The 20741-nt window shown below is 30.5% G+C and overlaps 1 protein-coding gene across 2 annotated transcripts in view; it reads right to left on the reverse strand.

Annotated features, from left to right (window-relative positions):
• The window catches only part of bdg (sodium-dependent transporter bedraggled), a 93769-nt gene extending 73378 nt beyond the window's left edge, over window positions 1-20391 (reverse strand). Inside the window, exons 1-2 of one of the 2 annotated variants that reach the window (XM_085485696.1) lie at window positions 19124-20391; window positions 4827-5763 (exon numbers count right to left, since the gene is read on the reverse strand). In XM_085485696.1, coding sequence (XP_085341822.1) covers window positions 4827-5746 — 920 coding nt within the window. In that variant the 5' untranslated portion in view covers window positions 5747-5763; window positions 19124-20391. Of the gene's footprint in view, window positions 1-4826; window positions 5764-19123 lie in introns of those variants that run through there. The other variant, XM_085485695.1, reaches the window with a different exon arrangement.
• Between the last annotated feature and the right edge of the window lie 350 nt (window positions 20392-20741).

Below are 20741 nucleotides of genomic sequence, written 5' to 3' on the forward strand. Positions count from 1 at the left end.
TATTGTTTTTTTATAAATTATAAACGTATTAATTTGAAATTAAAGTACTATTAATTTTTATGTTTATTTGTCATCAATTGTAATAATTAAAAAATATCTTTCTATATAAAAATCAAAATTTCTTTCTTATTTGTTGTTACATATTTTAAAAGAATTAACAAACAAAATTCTAATTTACTATAAATAATATTTTTAAAAATTAACTTTTGATTTAACTTCAGTTAATTTAATCGTAACTTAATTTTAACCGAGTTAATGTTTTAACTTAACTAATTTTATAAGCAACTAACTTTAACTTAACTTAGTTTCAAAAAATCATTATAACTTGCCCAACCCTGTTTTTTGATATATTTATACAAATTTCTTGCTCCGCAGAAGTAGCGGATTTCTCACATTTCTGTTACACCCTATATATCTCTCAGCCCTTTATCCGCGCTTTGCGCTTATTCACGTTGTCTCGCAATTTAGCAACGCTGCATCCCCAGCTCCATTACGGCGCTTCGCTCAGCTACGGATTAATCCGACGAGTGATTTTCTCTAAACGCGCGCGATCGTGCCCTTTCTCGACGTGTACCTACAAGAGATCAGCAGAGAAATATACAGATACGTACACACAGCAGTATTCCAACGGACGACGAAGGTTGCCCGTCGCGCGATTGTGTGCGTGTGTTTGCGCGCAAACGCTATTGTTATTAATTATTTCCCTTGCGCACGCGGAGAACAAAAGCACGACTTGCTATTGTTGCAAGACCGCGGATACGACGGTGAATTGCTTCTGGAACGTGGCATTAATGCATGTAAACGGAAGAATCGCGGAAAACACACTGTTCTGCGTGTACGCTACTGGGTGGCAATTAATAAACTAACCGATTGTGCGTTTGAAACAGATAATAATAATAGCTTTAAACGCGTAATGAAATAATGATATTTTATTTTCGTATTTTATTATAAAAAGGAAATAGCAACAATTTTACACTCTGTAAAAAACATTTTTTTGTAATACAGAGTTGTATACAGAGTGTCCCTTTTCGAATGATACAGCTAATGATTAGCTTCAGAATACGAGATGTTTTTGGAAAAAATGTTTCATATGAAAGTTGTAACTTTTTATGCTGAATATTGTAAGGAATCAATTTATGTAAAAAAATATAGTAGTTTTATTTAAGAAAATTTGACCTCTAAACGACATTGAAAAATGTCACTTAGGCAATCCTGATGAGTCACAATCTTATGTCCCTCTCGAAACCTTACAAGTTTCATATAAAAAATTTTTTCCAAAAACGTCTCATTTTTAAGATAATCAAATGTATCACTTAAAAAAAACAACCTGTATTTTTAAAATATTTGTATAATATTATATATATATTATATTATATATTATATAATATTTCAAATAAATTACTTTAAATAGAAATACGAAATATACAAACAAAATTAGTTATATTAGATCAAAATTAATTACTTTATATAAAATTATTTTATAATAAAAACTTTATAATATAAAAAATATGTTTTTAAATACATATTTCAAATAAATTATTTTTTATTACTTTCGACAGAAATATGAAATATAATACAAGAAAAAATATCTTTTATTATAAAAAATCTCTATCATAAAAAAGAAATATTATTTTATAGCAAAAAAATGTCACACTATAAAAAAATATAATATATATTTCCTAATATGTATATTTCAAATAAATTACTTTTGACAGGAATTCGAAATACAGAAACAAAATAGTTGTTTTATGTCGACAGGTTAATTGTCCCTTTGTATAATATATTGCATTGTTGCGGCAACACGTGACCAGAATTTTCCGCTTTCACGTGTCGCGCGCGTAATGTTCTATTCTTCTTCCGAAGCGGGGCTTTAATTCATCGCGTGTCGATTGTGAGTGCTTATGTGAATGTTCGCCTCGCGATATACCGTTGCGCGAATCATCGTGAAAATCCATTTACTCTGTGTGTCTACAATGTCGTTTTGTACTTTTACAACTTGACCGTCATAATTTTTTCTCCTTCGAGCCAAGATTTATATGTATATCTATATCTGTAAGTTCGAATGTTCGGACCCTGTTGCTGCTAGAAAGTCTTACTATCACCAGAGAGAGCGAATTTCTTCAATATATTAACTTTCGATGTTCTTAATTGAAAGAAATATTTTTACGATAATTGCGAGTTCAACATTCAAAGATCGCTATAATTTATTATATCATTGTCATATCGTAATTAAACAACAAAAAAACGACCCCATTTTTAGATATACAGTGTCCCATTTTAAAAATTGAAAGTTTTCGAGGGAGAAAATAGTTGACAATCTTGAATTTTAACTAAGGTCATTTTTCAAGGTCATTTGAAGATCAATATTCGACTATAATTAAAATTATACAATTATAAAAAAACGATCCCATTTTTAGATTTACAGAGTGTCCCATTTTAAAAGTTGAAAGTTTTCGAGGGAGAAAATAGTTAACAATCTTGAATCTTAACTAAGGTCATTTGAGGATCGATATTCGACTATATTAATTAAACTGGGACACCCTGTATATTTGGTTGAAAATTTTCACAATTTTACGACAGAAAGAGAAGGAAAATGACACTTAGCGAAACGAATATAGAAATATTCAATGAATATTCCAAGTTGGTTGAGAGCGCAACCACCTCGAAAGATCTACTCTCTAATATCCTCGAGCTTGCACTTATGCTAATAACTTGAAAGGCAGGGCAAATGCAATGCATTTCGCGGTTGTCAAAGAGGATCTGCATTTTCATTGTCAGGTCGTTACATGCACTTCGATCGACGAGGAGATTTTGTGCATGTTGCCGCTATAAGACGACGTGTTACGCTCGTCGAGCGAGTCTGAATCGAAACAGTTTGCACGCTCGTTAAGTCGGGCCTATGTAAATACTTCCGGCACGAAAGCGCGCTTCTTCCTGCCGACGCATTCGAGTCTATTATTTCGCGAATTCTTATATATACATCCAAGTCGCGGACGTATAGCGGCTATACGATACTCGTTCGCCGTGAGAAACCTTCACCGAGTCGGATGATTATTTTACGCAAATAAGGAAAAGACGGAGGCTGTCGCAAAAATATCGCAGTCTTCGACAGGAAGTCGAGAAACTTGACAATTCGAACGTACTTGTTGTTTTTCCATTGAAAAATTATTTAATGATTTTTAAAAATGTCGAATTTTCTAAAGTTACTTTTAAAGCAATATTATACAAAGTTTCTCATTTTAATTATTATTGAATATTGCTAAAATTATGACTATACACAATTGAAAAATTTGTGTTAAATTCAACAAATATCACATGTCCTAAATAGTCCACAGAAATTTTTGTGTAAATTTAACATAATATGGACATGTGGCACGAATATTGTGTTAATATTTTAACATAAAATAAATGCAAACTTCAAGTAATCTTAAAATAATTTTTGTATAAAATTAACATGGTTCTAATGTAAAAATTAACTGAAAAAAATGTTAATTTTACATTTTATCACTACCCTACTTATATTGTAAAATAAAATCAACATTTTTAAATTTTAGCAGATAAATCTTATCACTAATAAAACAGAAAACATATTTATTGTGCAAAATTAAAACTAGATACACATTGTATTATTTTTACATTTTTTTCAGTTAACACGTATATGTGTTAAATATTTAACACAAAAATTTTAACAAGGGGATTTTAAGAAGAAATAAAAAATTTTTTCAACCGTGTAACGAGAAAATATTTTATTTTACAAAAGTTTAAAAATTTCGAAAGAATAAAGTTGATAATATTGAATTTGAACTAACAAAAGTCATTTTTCAAAATCACGGTTATTCTTTTTTTTTATAAAATTACTCTAATTATTTTATATAAAAGTTTCTCGCAATATTTGGCATTGAAAAGTTATAAGTATAGGATGATCAAAAAAATTAATAATTTAAGAGATATTTTTTGTGTTTCAGTGAAATATAATTTTACATAAAACTTTACTATAAAATATCTTATAAAATAAACATTTTCCGATTATTTTATCTCAATACTTTTATGCATAAGATAATGAGAGAAATTATTTAAAAAAAAAATAGGTAGCGCTAGTTGCAAATTATATACTCAAATAACTTTAAAAAATTACTTTAATTAAAATTAAAGATTATCAACTGTTTTTTTTTCATCTTTTAATTTTTATATAAAATATTTTCTTTATATTGGCATAACTTCAGCAACATTCGACTATTAATTAAAATGGACTTATATAATTTTCACGAAAAACTGTAGTACAATTTCCTTCCTCTCCACCAAAAAAAAACTCAAATATACTCGAAAACACTTCCTATTAACGAAAAAAACGTCCACCGCGGTAAGAGAGGCGCTACTGAAGCAAATATGGCCGCCGCGAATATACAACAACAGTTTTAAGTGTAAAAATAAATTGTTTTAATGAAAAAGCTGTTGTTATTGCGGCTAGACACACTCTGTGATTATACAAAAGCTACGCCTTCATCAAAGAATATGATCGAAAGCCAGAATGTTATAAATTCCGGCATGATTATTATGTACGGTGTAACTATGAAAAGTCAAGAAAGAATAGATTTATATTCCTTATGTGCACAAATAAGTACCTTGACATCAGAATCTCATGTGATCACTGGAACATTATTAATTAATTTTTCAAATAATAATGATAAAAAATAAGATAATGTTAGATGTATGTATATTCGCGGCGGCCATTTATGATAGTTCACGCGATCACCACTAGTGTCGCATTGAATTTTTAAGCTTCGAATTCAGAAAAAATATAGAAATACGATAGACATTTCTCTTACCTCGTGAGAAAGCTGGACAATCCACTGCGGACGTCTGAAGTCGCCGCTGAACATCGATATTGACGATCGAGACTGGTGGATCTATCGATGCCGGGAAGTTCGTCGATGAGGGATGACGCATCATTCAATCTCGTCCCTTCCGTCCACGATTTCCGGTGGGGCTCTCGTAAGAATCGCTTCTTGCTTCCGCGCTCGAACGCGACGTCCTCATGACCTCGTCTCTTCAGGATCCTCGCGCGCGGCTCCTCGACCGGATCGTCCTCGCGAGAGGGATCCTTCCTCGAATCCGGCGAGGCCTCGAAAGCCGGATTGTCCAGCTGGACGTGATTCATCCTCTCCTCCGCGTCACTTCCACCGACCGTTTCCTCGCTCGAGGTCCCTGACGACGACTCGAAGGGATGACTGACCGGGTCCTCCTTCAAGAGACGCGCGGAGACGTTCTTCGGACTCGTTTCCGCCCGGTCTTCATGGTCGTCATCGTGCTCGGCGAGGAAGTCAAAGGCGTTGTTTATCTCCCGCGTCTCATAAGTCTCGTCCTCGCGGTCCAAGGTCATCCCGTGGTCCACCGTGTCCTGGGTCTCCTCGCTGATGATGTTCGAGCGAGAAGTTCTGCGTATCACCGGCTCGAGATTCTTCGTGATGTCGCGAATCCGCTTAATCGTGTCGGACGAGACCACGTCGATCCTCTTGCGAATCGGTACCACCTGATCGTGACCCAAGGTCACCAGAATGTCACCCTTGTCGACGCTGTCCGGGACTTGCTCCTGCCGCCTGGTGAGGAAAAGCTTCCGCTCCAGTTTCGGGGGACACACGTCGAGCAGGTGCTCCTGTTCCTCGGGTGTCGCGTCCTCCACCGCAACACGTGGTACGCAGGCATCGTTTCCGAGATCAATCAGATCGCCGTCCTCGTTAGACGCCATCTTGCGACGATTTACGTCTGCAATGATAAAAGCACGGTTGAAAAATTTTTGTTAAATGTAATTGTTATTTTTCTATTGCAAAATTATTTAATAATTTTGAAAAAAATTTCAATTTTCTAAAGTTATTTCTATCGCGCAAAAATAATTTCATGATTTTTCAATCATTTTTTTACGAATAACTCGAGTTTTCGTAGTTTATTAAACTACGAACAAGAATTTTTTATAAAGCTATATAAATGTTATACAAGGTTTCTCATTTTAATTAATATTGAATATTGCTAAAACTATGACTATACACTAAGTTGAAAAATTTGTGTAAAATTTAACAAATATCACATGTCCCAACCGGTCCACACAAATTTTTGTGTTAGTTTAACATAATATAATATATGGATATGTTAAATGGAGACATAAATACTGTGTTAATATTGTAATACAAAATAAATGCAAAACTTCAAGTAATTTAAAATAAATTTTGTGTAAAATTAATAACATAGTTTTAATATAAAAATTAACTAAAAATATGTTAATTTTAGATTTTATCATCCCTATTTAGATTATAAAATAAAACATCAACATTTTATTGTGTAAATTTTAAGAGATAAATCTTGTCACTAATAAAACAAAACATATTTATTGTGTAAAATTGGAAATAGATGCACATCGTGTTATTTTTACATCTTTTTTCAGTTGTCTTAATAATTTAACATTTACGTTCAATTAACAGCAATGTGTTAAATTAACACATAAATGTGTTAAATATTTAACACAAAAATTTTAATAGGGACCGTTTTTAACAAGAAAACACAAATTTTCCTACTGTGTTTAAATGTGTTAAATATCTTCCATTCGTTTTATACATATTTATTAAAAATTGCATTTCTGTCTTTGCCTTCCTTCCCATTTAAAAAAAATACATGTACAGGGTGTTTCAGGAAGAAAGGTACATACTGCATACTAGGAGGTTGTAGTATGGACCATTTTGAATAAAAAAAGTTCATATTAACATGTGTTTAATTATAATAAAAAAATATATATATATATAAAATTGATATTAGATATAATTTTCCATGTGAAAATATTTGCAATGAAAAATTACTTAAGGAGAAAAAATGCACGTGTCGTTAATTACGCAAACTTTTTATGATAGTTCTAGATTTAAAAAATACTGATTTAAATATCTAAAATATTTTAAATATTTCCATTTTATACATTTCTGTTAAAAATTACATTTTCTTTTCCTACTTCGCCCTCTATTTAAAAATATATACATATATAATAATATATAATTTGTTACCGGATACAAATTATTTCTATGTGAAAATATTTGCAATGTAAATTTGATAATTGAGAAGAATATGCACGCATGTCGTAGAACCGCGCGATATTTATGTTGAGCACCATTGTAATTTAAACCGGTGATTACACCTGGAGAGATTCATCTAAAATGATTAACAGGACAAAGTGTGCCGGCAATTTTTCATGAGTAACCTTCTGAACCTGTCCTAGATTCGCCCGACCCGTTGCAAGAAATCTCTGATCGGAGAGAGAAAATTCTCACCATCTCGCTCGAATCCTATAATCGCGTCAATTTCTCTCTTCGACGTTCTTTTTTCCTCCTGATACCTGATAACTCACCGTTTCGAATATATCGGAGAAGGTCGCGCAAAAATACACCAAATATCGCCATATCGTTGAGATTGATGCGTAATATCGTTTATAAATCCGATCCGTATCGCAAACGACTGAACCGCGATCCGAGAGGATGATGCGTCGTCGATGCGTTCATAATTGTCAGGGACGATTAACGACGAAATACTAATTGCGAAGCGAGTGATTTGCGTCGATGCTTTTGACGCTGCAAACAGTCGTGTGTGATAATTATAAAATTTTTTTTTTATTATATTCTCGCGATGCAAAATAAAAATACCCCTCGTCTTCTTCTAGGGACTTTTATTATTTAGCAATACTTGTCAAATGTGCAGTGTCGACTTTTTTTTTTTTAATTTATATGACAAGGTTGGGTAGTAATTAGTTAATTAGTTACAAATTAAATAAAAAGTTAAAAAGTGAATACTTTTTAGCATAGCTTAGTTAATCTAAAATAAGTTAATTTTTAACTTAAACTAGTTATTTTTAAACTTAAACTTATTAATTTTTTCCTATTTCTTTTCATTTCTGAATATTTCATTATCTTTTTCTATAACTTTCTATAACTTTTCTACTAACTAACTATAACTTTTCTATAAATCTTAAACATTGGACAATTAATTTTTAATAGCGACTAAATTTTAATTAAAAATTATCGTTCTATAATGTATGTCATTCTTACAAGAATGATTAAATAAATAAAGGTACTGTTAATTTTTTTTTCATTATTCTAATTACGAAAAAAAAACATTTCTATATAAAAGAAACTAAATTTTTGCTGGGTCTTAAATATAATTGTTTATGTTAATTTTTTATATAAATTTAAAAAATTAACAAAAAATATTAAATTAAAAAATTTTAAAGTTATGACATTTTAATTTAATATAAATAATCTTTCTAAAAATTAACATTTAATTGAACTTAAATTAATTTAATCTTAACTCGACTTTAAACTGAATTAGTTTTCACATGCAACTTTTAACATAACAAAATTAATTTTATAAGCCATTAACTTTAAATTAACAACAAATAACTTATTTAAAGACCAACACAAAGAGCACTTATGAAGATGATATAAAATAAAATAAACGATTTATTCCATATATATTACAAATAAACGTTTCGACTGCACGCAGCCTTCTTCAGTAAAAATTCCATTCAAATCAATTTTCTATATCATGAAGTTAATAGTCTTTCGTTAATATGAGTCGAGAATTAAAAACAAATATAATATATATCGCTGAACTTGTGCATACTAAACAACATTTAAGATGTTGGAAAGATTCCGTACAATTTCTTCGATTCTATGCGAGAAATAGTTGTTAACCGCACTATGATTAATGAATAAATAAATAAATTAGTGCTATGTCACAAGTTAAAATAGTAATAAAATTCACACGCTTACTTATAATATATGTTGTTCTTCAAAGAAAGTCACGTATGACAAGACCTCTCATTTCCAACTGTGCTCGATCTTAGTTATGTGTGTATTAGGTTTGATCTAAGAATGTCTCTGACGACCTATTTGTCTTATATGTTTATATTAAATGTTTGCTATTTTGTCTAAAATATCAAAATAAAATTCACTGAGTAATTCGGTATCTTTATTTAAATTCAAACCATTTCTTTGTTCCTTAATATGTAACATCTCAGAGATGAGTCTTTTATGATAATTAATTTCACTATCTAAAATTTTAACATTGTTTAAATGTATATTGTTTATTTAATATGTGTTCAGAAATTACCGAATGTCTAATCAAATCTAATTTAATATTGTTTCTATGCTCTTTTATTCTACTCTGCAATTGTCTCTTCGTTTGTCCTATATATGATGCGTTACAATCATTACAATTTATCTTATACACTACATTTGAGTTACACGAGTGTTCATTTTTATCTTTATGTATCTTAATGATTTTGTCAAGTTTATTAAAACATCTCTATCCTATTGTGAGGTCCTTATTTTTAACCGAAGAGACAATCATTTCTGATATTTTGTTAATGTATGGAATAACAAATAATTTTTTATATACTGATTCATTATCTGAATTATCTATTTGTTTAGCGGTAATATCTCTATTTACAATGCTTTTCTTGGAAATGAGATGTCCTATTCGATGATTAATCTTGTTGAAAATGAGATCAAGAGGATAACCGTTGCTTATTAATATACTAATAATTAATTCCAAGTTTTTGTCAAAAAATTGTGGATATATATAAACATCTATCTACTAAGTTGTAAATTATACCAATCTTGTGGCACAATGGATGATAAGAAAAGAATGATAGAGTTCTTCCTGAAAAGTATCTTTTTGATACCAATCTATGTGTATCATATCATTTTTTATTTTAATTGACAAGTCTAAAAAAACTCAGGCTACGGTTAACCTCTCGTTCAACAGTAAATTTGAGTCTATCGTGATAATTATTAAAGTAATTTACAATTAGATTCAAGTTCTCACCAGAAGTGGCCAATATTATGTCATTAACGTATCGAAAATAAAAAGTACAGCTGATGTTTAACAATTTCAAAACTGTCTTCTAAATCCTGCATAACCAAATCAACTATAATCGGGAACAGTGGAGAGCCCATGGGGGTCCCAAATGTTTGTTTGTATGTCTTGTCTAAGAATGTGAAATATGTGGACGTTAAAATGAACCTTATCCCTTCTATAAATTCTTTTTTAGGTATTTTTGTATTCATTTCAATATGCTCCCACCTATCATTAATAGCGTTAATCGCAAGATCCAGAGGTACGTTGGTGAAAAGCGATACCACATCTAATGAGAACAACAAATCATTGTTATCTATCATTTTACCAGATAGCATGTAGCAATATAGCTCTTGGTTTTAAGGAGGCTATTCAGTAAATGAGCGATATATATTATATTTGTTTTTAATTCTCGACTCATATTAACGAAAGACTATTAACTTCATGATATATAGTAAATTGATTTGAATGGAATTTTTACTGAAGAAAGCTGCGTGCGGTCGAAACGTTTATTTGTAATATATATGAAATAAATCGTTTATTTTATTTTATATCACCTTAATAAGTGCTCTTTGTGTTGGTCTTTAAATAAGTTATTTGTTGTTAACAATATACAAGCAAATTATAAGTATTATTTGATATTGTCGAACTTTAAATTAATTTAGTTCAAAAAAATAATAAACTTACCCAACCTTGATGTATAGCAATAAATTTCGATTAAATATTCATTTAGCAAATTTCTGAACAAAGTAAAACATTTTTAAAGTAAAAATATGTCCCCCGCTTCTCTCTCTAATTATCCATCCACGCGCCGCTAATTAGCGATTCTGAAACACGGCAAAATTAATTAGCGTGGCTAATTGTTTCGATGCTGAAAAATGGACAAATAAGAGCGTAAATTCCATAAATAAATAAATCCGACACACGCCAGAGAACTCGTGGAATTCACGCGGAGCGATATGATGGATCCGTATGGCCGGCTCCATTTAGCTTCGTCGACTCGCGCGCTGATTAATTACCGCTGACGCGCTTTATATATAACACATACGGACGATATGAGGCGGCTCGTTCATGTGTTCGTGATGCGCGCACACGAATTTAACCGGCGTGTTTAAACGCTCGGTTAGACCTGGTTCTCACGATCCGGCTCCGGAGAGCAAACAAATGATGTAATTGTATACAATTACTCGGCCGGCGGCGCTTTCTCTCTATCATTTCGATAACGTTAAATAAAATTGACAATATTGCCGTGTATTCTCTTTGCAAGATGTACTTCAAGATAACGTTCAATATTCTGGACTAATATGACATATACATATATATACGTTGAGTATTGATTCGATGATGAATTTTGAAAAGGCCTGTATTAGTTTTTATTTTTAAATATATGTGACAAGATATATATTTTTATAAATAAATCGCTGAATCAATTTAATGATAATAATAATACAATAAATTTAGAAAGTAAAAATAGATTGAGGAAAAATTAATTTAATAAAAATCATATTCAATTTTTTTATAAACCGTTTTTTACATGAATGGAATTAATACTAATTTAAATATTTTTTTGCTAAAAAGAAAAAAGGGAAGATGGATCAAGTTATAGGCTACGGAAAATAAATGATTTCACAAAAATAAATTAAAAAAAAATAAACACAAATATTCGTCTTCAAATAAAAATTTAAATTTTACGTAGACTCTTATCTCTATGAACTTAAAAGTTTTTTTTACAAGAAAAAGATGGATAATCGTTAAATTACAGGCAAATAGAGTTTTTTTTATCAAACTAAATTTTACAAATAGAAACAGATAATAATATATAATAATATATAATATAATATTATTTTTCAAATAGAAATTTGAATATCAAGTAAACTCTTATCAGTCTTATCTCAAATAAAGTTAAAAAATTTTTTTTACAAAAAAAGGAAAGTGCAAACAGACAATAAATAGAAATTTTTCAATTAGACTCTTATCTGTTAAAGTTAATAAAGTTAATATATATATATATATATATATATATATATATATATATATTTTTTTTTTTTTTTCGAGACTGACTCGAAACTGATTTTGAGAAAAATACTAATAATTATAAAATATAAAATAAAAAAATTAATATAATAAAAAAATATATGATATGTATATATGTATATATATATATATAGTAAGTATGTAGTATGTACATACAATAAAGTCGGAACAATTAACACTTTTCACACGTGAACAATACTTTCTCTCGGCCGACGATATCCAATTACTGCAACGCATCCTCTTCGTTTACGCGACTCTTCTGATTCATCATCGCCGCGGTGATCAATGAAGGGAGACCGCACGCGTTCGTTGAACTTTTAATCGCGCCACGCGGGAGAGCAAGACAGGTCATACACGCCCGACACGCTCGTTGACAGCAACTTTACAGGGTGTGTCGGAGATCACGCGTGCACTTCCTCCCGATTCAAGCAAATATCGTCGATCGTAAGTTCATGTCGACAAGATTTAAAAAAGCAATCTAAAAAAAATTGAGAAATAAAAATTAAAAAAGTTTTTATACTACGGTCGCGTGATATTCACTTGAGAGAACTGACACTTCAAATAATTCGATAATTTTTGTTATATAAATTATTATTGTATATATTAATTATATTAATAAATATAATAATTGTATATATATATGTATAAATATTTAATATTTGTTAATATTATATAAGAATTATATAATATATATTTCAATTATTATTGAATATTCATTGATCGAGAAATCGTGCATCATCGCTTCTAGTCTTCACTTTAAAGAAAGTAGACGGATACTGTGACACTGGGACCACCCAGTATATCGTTTTAGTGCGCGCCCGAGGATCGCGCTCCCACGTCTGAAGAATGCACTTACTTACGTCGCGTCGAGTCGCTTCCTAGTGCGCCTTTTCCGCATTTTCCGTATTTTCGTGCACATTGGATATTTCATTACGCGCCCGGCTGCTTCAATTTTTCATGAATAAAATTCTGCACATGTGCACACTTAATATACAAAACAAAAACAACAAAGATTGCTTATTTCGTAATTGTAATCCGAAAATTACATAAATAATTACATAAGCTTGATCGTCGCGTTCGACTGAATGTAAAAATATGCCGATACGTTAAATGTGAAACAGACGCGCGATAACACCAGAAAGCAAAAAAAAAGGAAAATGAATATCTGAAGATAAAATACACGCGCAGTTCAGTTTACTGATGCGAACGCAAAACTGTCGAGTGACTCTTTGTTCGAAAATACGAGGCCTGCGGCCTCATACATCGATGCGTCGTAATTACAACATCGTAACTGATTAGCGTGACGAACGACGCGGTCGCCTTGCGGGTAATTTTTAAACAGCTGCGACGAGACGATGACCGTTCGAGAGTTAAATAGTTAATAGCAGCTGTGTGTGTGCGTTGGCTATTCAAGGGAAACGTCCTTTTCGTTCTGTTCTCTTGAGAAATGCGCGTACAATGAATTCGAGTGGGTCGTCTTTTGACGAATTGTCTCTTGACGTAAAAAAAATAATTAGCTGCAGAAACGCGACACAATGTAAGCTTATGTTACTGCAAAATGCGTTGCATCTTTTCATATCACAAAGGAACCTCGCGAATCCGAAGATTCTGATTTTGATGGAACATTATACAGATGTAGAGGGAATGAATAGATATATTGAGACATTTTTAAATGTTGCCTAAAAATGACTCTATAAGACTTTGAGAGAAAAAAAATTATATTTTTTTTCTATTTTATCCATTATAAAATATTTGTACATTTTATTTTATTTTTTTAAAAAGAATTTTTCTTGTGTCTTTGCAAAATATTAAGCTGATTCTTTATTATATAAAAATAAGGGAGAAATGTAGGGGAAATAAAAAGATTCAAAACTTTTAAACTGTTGCCTATAAATGATTCTAAAAATGATTCTAAATAAAGGATGAAACCATCCCATATATGTAGAACAGCTTTTTGCTTTTTTCGATATATGTATTTCGAAAAGCATTCGAGATATCAAAAAATGTTTTACACAAAAGTTTCATGCGCGGTAAAAATATCTCTATTTAATCACATTAATAAAATATTTTAAAAATAATTTTTGAATTTTTTTTAATCTTTAAAAAAAATTATTTCTTCAAAATTTCATTAATGTGATTAAATAGAAATGACTGTTATAACTACGAAACTTTTTGCATAAAACATTTTTTGATATCTATCGAGTATTTTTCAAGATATATCAAGAATAGCAAAAAGCAGCTGAAGGATGAATTCACAATTTAGAATTTTTGATCAGCAACTAAAAATGTCTAAAGTCGTCTATTTATCCCTTTTATATGTATGTAGAGTTTCGTGAAAATCAGAATTTTCAGTTTCGCGAGGTTCTCTTGTCAGATACGTACAAAGTATGCTGCAATATCCCGCTTCTATATATTAAATCGTAAAAAAAGAGAACGTATTCTCTCATAACAATAAAAACTTCTCTTTATTAAAAAGTTAAATCACCATTTTTCGCCAAAGTACCGAAGAATCTCTCATTCCACCCTCGACATTTAAAATTAAACAAATAATAGTTTTATCTCTCTTTATCCTCTCTCCCTATAATCCTGATTCATTAAAATTTTGTCATTTTTAATAAGAAATGTAATTACATCCCGAGTTTAGATTCAACTTTCGGATCGTATATCATCGTGGAAAAAGCTGAAAAATATCCAGGATTATATTATATATTCTCAATTAATTTATCAATTTTAAAATTTTTTATATAATTTATATATAATTATATATAATTTTATGTAATTTTTTATATTATATTATTTTTGTATATAATTTTTTATAGAAAATTTTTTCTATAATTTATATATAATTATATATAATTTTATATATGTATAATTTATATATAATTTTTTTATATAAAATAAATTTATGTTCGTTTTAAAATGTCAAAAACATTTGAATCAACAAAAAAAGATCATCACACGATGAATCCCGATAATACGAAAAAAGGCGTGGCCGTTCGACAACAAACAAATCCACGATCGCGAAATTGGAGCATTCAATAATGACCGCGGAACTTTTGTCCGCAACCTCCGTGTTCCCGGAGCAAATATTTAGTTTCGGTACATTGAGCAAATAGCGCACACGCAGCTGGATCACGGTCATAAACGCGAAACATGTGCGGCAGTTAATAAGTAATAAACAAAGTGCATATCACCTGCTTAATTCCTAACTTTTCGTATTAGTATATTCTCGCTACCTCCCGCGAGTAATTATAATAATAATTAGTTGTTGCGCACGGAATGCACAATTAAAAAAACAGCACAAAAATATATACAAAATAAAATACGTGATGCAGTTTACGGACGATGGTAGAACAAAATTAATCAACTTTCTATTTATCTCTTTTCCCGAAGAATCTAATCTATATCCACGTGAATATAATCTAAAAAATAATCAATATAACGGTGAATGTTTTTTTTACTAGATATGCAATCAAATCAATTAAAAAAGTAATCAATATGAATATCAGTTTAATATTCTACCTCGCAAAGATATCAGGAAAATTATTTTTGAGAAATAAATGGATAAAAAATTGTATTATATAACACATCGTCTCGAAATATAAATATTTTATATTATATTTATATTTAATATTACTCTATTTAGGAACAGTGTATATAAAAACAGAAATTAATATCTAAGCAAAAAAATTATTTTTTTTTATTGTATCTCCATTATTATATTTGTCCATTTTATTTTATCTTATAAAAAGAATTTTCTTCGTGCCTTTGCAAAGTATTAAATTGACTCGTTATTATATATATTTATATTTAATATTACTATATTTAGGAACAGCGTGCATAAAAATAGAAATTAATATCTAAAAGAAAATATTTTTTTTTATTTTATCCATTATTTTGGCCATTTTATTTTATTTTTTAAAAAGAATTTTCTTCGTATTTTTGCAAAGTATTAGGCTGATTATTCTCATTATATGTATAAAAATAAATAAAAAATTATAAATTGTTATAATTATAATCTAGATCTAGAATAGATATAGTTCTAACTTTTTAGATATAGTTATAAGTATAATCTATATATAGTTAAGATAGAAGAAAAATAAATAAAATATCGATCAAAGAAACTTTTCTGAAGATGTCGTTTGGCGTTCAATTGTTGGAGCTCCGATCGATGCGGGCTCGAAGGCCAACCACTTCTGAGCGTCTTTGCTGGCGCAACTAGTTGTTAAAATTGCTTTAGTTAAACGCGAAGTACTAAGTCTGTAAAAGGAAATTCAGTCTTCGCTTCGCGCGCGTAAATAATTTACTATTTTTTTTTCAAGAAAAAAACATAACAACTTTTACGACTCGTAAAAGTGGCTTAAAATGTGACATTTGTACATCGTAAACAATTGCAAGAACTTCTGTACCATTTTAAAATTAAAAAGGAATTTTATCGATTAAGCTTATTGGATTGAATCGGACACTACATAATATCGAACAAGGAATATAAGCGAAAATGTTTAAATAATAACAAAAAGGAAGCTCTTTTCAGTTATAATTATTATTGACTGTTTTAAACACTTTTTTTACGCTGAGAAATGAGAATCGAAGCAATTTTCTATCAATAAATTAAGCTATTTTTAATTCAACGGGTTTATTTCGCGAAAAACAGCGCGGATGAAATATATATCCACTGATCTGGATATTTTCAGTTCCGCTAATGTTTAAATCTGAAGCCCGATACACGCATTTGCGGAAAGAAAGGATTTTGTTTATTTCTTTCCTGTTTTCTGCTCTCGTCAACTTCTATGCAATTATTTCTCCGGTGACCGTGATCCGATTGCGATTGGCAAATGTCAACCTTCTTTCACATATATATGTACACATATATATACACACACTATATATAAGAGGTACATAAATCATTAAAAATTTTTGTATATAATTATAATTCTTATTTTATTTATTTTTTAATGTAAATCCATTCTTCGCAATATATAAAAATAGGATAATAGAAAAATTAATAAATTAGAAAAGATTTGATATTTCAATTTGACATAAACTATAAAATACCTCGTAAAATATTCATTTTTCCATAGTCTTATCTCAATACTTTTATACACAAATTAATGAGAGGAATCGATTCCTCTCATTAATTTGTGTATAAAAGTATTGAGATAAGAAGATGTAAAAAAAGTTATTTTTTTAAAAAAAAATATACATATAATGCTGGTATTACATACTTTTTCAAAAACAATTATGTATTTTCTTTACATCAGTTTACTTTTTTATTATTTTACGCATAAAAGTATTGCGGTGAGATAATCAAAAAATAAATATTTTACTAGACATTTTACAGTTTATATTAAATTAAAGTAGAAGATTTGTCTTAATCTATTCATTTTTTTATTATCCTACTCTTATATAAAGAGATTTATATTTTAAAAAATTAAAATTATTTCCCGATTTAGCCGACTTTCGGGCCGATATTTTTCTCGCCTTGTAGCATTACAGGGGGTTTAAATTAAGGGGGTATTGCAGGAATTAGAGATCCAAACCGAGGATATTATTTTTAATCTTTTTTTGTATTATATAATTGTCATTTTTATTCTTAATCCAACGAAAAAATTAATTTCGTGGACGCAAAGAACATCGCGGTATGACCAATAAACCGATATAGATATATATATATTAAAATTATTTTATTTTATATAAAAAAATAGATTGACTTCTAAATGATCTTGATAAACATCAAAACCCAAAAACAAATTCTAACAAATTATGATATTATATTCCTTTCAAAACTCTACAACTTTTATATAGTATATTTTCTTCAAAAATCATGTGAAATCTGTGAAATATTTGTCTGTCTTAAGATTAAAATAAATCACCCTGTGTGTATTCATTCTGCAGAATATCTTTTATCTTTCTACTTTATCTTTCCCTAAATAACTTGACTTAATTAGTCTCTTTTTTATCAAATAACAAGTTCGGACTATTTCAAAAACATGCATGACGCATGTCATAATCACTGTATGTATATATATATGTATATATACAGTGATTATGACATGCGTCGTGCATGTTTTTGAAATAGTCCGAACTTGTTATTTGATAAAAAAGAGACTAATTAAATCAAGTTATTATTATATATATATAAATTAAAATAAAATATATATTATATATATATTAAAATAAAATGCATATATATATATATATATATATATTTTATTTTATATAATATATAAAAATCTATATATATATTTTATGTATTTAATCTTTATATATATATTTTGTAAAAAAAATAGTAGAAAGACATATATAATATGTATATGCACAGTTGAAAAATTTGTATTAAATTAAATGAATATTACATGTCCCAAACAGTCTACAGAAATTTTTCCACAGAAACCCTCCACAGAAGTCCACAATAAAATTAAAAATAGATATACATTGTGTTATTTTTAAATTTTTTTTAGTTGTTTAACTAATTTAACATTTATAACGATATAAAACTATAAAAGTCACCAGACGATAATTAAAAAATGATAATGATTTAATCGACCAACTCTGGCAAATAAGTAATTTTATTGAATTTTACAACGTTTCGGCCGTGGGTTTCGGCCCTTATCAAGTGCTGTAATATAACATTAACAATTATGGGTAAAGAAAAATAAAAATAATAAAATATATAGAAACTTTCACACGTTAATACGCAAACATACCTATGTTCTTAAAACAAAGTAAATCACAATTTTTTTAAAAAACAAAAATTCGATCTTAGAATATAACATGATATAATAACATGATAGTATGAAAACGAAATAACTATGTTATCGTATCGATTTTAAGCTCCTTATATACTCAATATTTAGTTTAACTAAATAACATGATAGTATGAAAACGAAATAACTATGTTATCGTATCGATTTTAAGCTCCTTATATACTCAATATTTAGTTTAACTTACTTATTTGCCAGAGTTGGTCGATTAAATCATTACCATTTTTTAACATTTATAAATTCAATTAACACAACAATAATATATGTTAAATTAACACATAAATGTGTTAAATATATTTAACACCAAAATTTTAACGGGGACCATTTTTAAATATACATATATATTTATGTTTGTTTACTCTTTCTAAATAACTTAACCTTTTTTTCACCAAATAACAAGTATATATAATATCGCCTATTTATATGTATACACGTACCTATCTTCTTCACGTGGAGACGCCCAAGGAGCGATTCAAGCTTCGAGAGTAGGACGAGATCCTCGTAGCAACTCGTCCTCCTGAAGAAAACCGACCAGGGAGGACCGATCGGGCCAGCAACTGCGCGTATTCGTGAAGAGGAGCAACAATAATAATAATAATAATGTCATCGTCCGTCTCCCTCGTCGAATCGAGCACGCGCACAATATAATTCGTTTAAATCACGGTCGTTCCACTCGCGTGCGACCTTGTTCGAGAGTCGTGTGTAAAAAAAACGTAACAAAGTATATGCAATTCTTGCCTGTATCCATGTCATGCACACGTATGTGTGTGTGTGTATGTGTGTGTACACCTTCCGTTCTTGTTTTGTTCCCGAACTACAGCGAAGAGGAGACGATATATCTTCTCCTCCTCCCCCTTCTCGAGATCTCGTTCTCGAACAACTTCAGGTTGTTCCGCTGATCGACGCGGCCTCTCTCTCCCGGAGCGGAAATCTCCCTCGTGAATTAATATTCTCTTCTTTCGCGTTTTTTTTTCTTGTGTTTCTTCCCCCGGAAAAAATATCCCGCCAAATTTCCGCGAACGCGGCAAACTTCAGGTCGCGTGTTTGACAGCTCGCGTTTGACAGATGACGGAACTAGGTCGGGTATAAAAGCGTGACTCACCCAGTCGACGATTTTAATACACAATTTCTTCAACAGGATTTAAATACTTGTTCGAAGATTATTTCGACTCCGAGTTCGCGAGGATCGATCGATGACGGAATCGATATAACGGAGTCACTTATTTTGAAGATCCACACACTATAGCGAATTTTTCGGGAAATACACCGAAAGAGTTTAGATCGCGGGACGGAGAGAAGAAGACGGGCTTCTTTCTTCGTTTTCCGTATTTTTTTCTCTCTTTTTATCGATAAACGAGACAGAAGAATAAAGCGACGCGGTCGCGAGACGCGCGCGAGAGATACTCGCCCCCTTTACTTATTTACTCGTCTCCCTCTTTCTCCCTCCTCTCTCTCTCTCTTCTTCTTCTTCTTCTTCTTCTCCTTCTTACCTTCCTTCACCGTCGACTTCTTTCTCTCTCCCTTCTTTCCTTCCACCTCCCTCGCGTCTTACATATACACACCCCTTTCTGTATTTTCTTATCTTCTTATCGATGTTTTGTCTTCTCTCTCTCTCTCTCTCTCTCTTTTCCCTCTCGTCGTCCGGAAAACGCGCGCATGCCACGTAACCGCGCGCGGATATAAAACGAGTACTTCACGGTGCCCGCGTAAGGCACGCACTGAGGAAGAACGAGCCGCCGACGAACGGTCTGCACATTCACCCATTCACACGCACCCACACACGCACGTGTGCGCGCGCGCGCGCGTGAGGGGCGGGAGGGTGAAAGGAGCGGGTCCGGTCTATTGTGGAGAAAGGGAGATCGTCAAGGGCGAGAGAAAGAGGGAGAGAAGAGACGAATTAAAAGAAAGAATCGAAATCCTCCTCCCTTCGTTCCCTTCGATTTTTAAATATTTAAATGTGATTCTTTAAATAAAAATTTAAATTAGATTTTTAAATATTTGAAATAAAAAAAAGTATTACGAATTTTTTTATCTCTAAAAATATCGCACAGTATA

This window comes from Nylanderia fulva, unplaced genomic scaffold (genome assembly GCF_048542155.1).
Source record: "Nylanderia fulva isolate GAGA-0341 unplaced genomic scaffold, ASM4854215v1 Scaffold39, whole genome shotgun sequence".
Taxonomy (NCBI): Eukaryota; Metazoa; Arthropoda; class Insecta; order Hymenoptera; family Formicidae; genus Nylanderia; species Nylanderia fulva.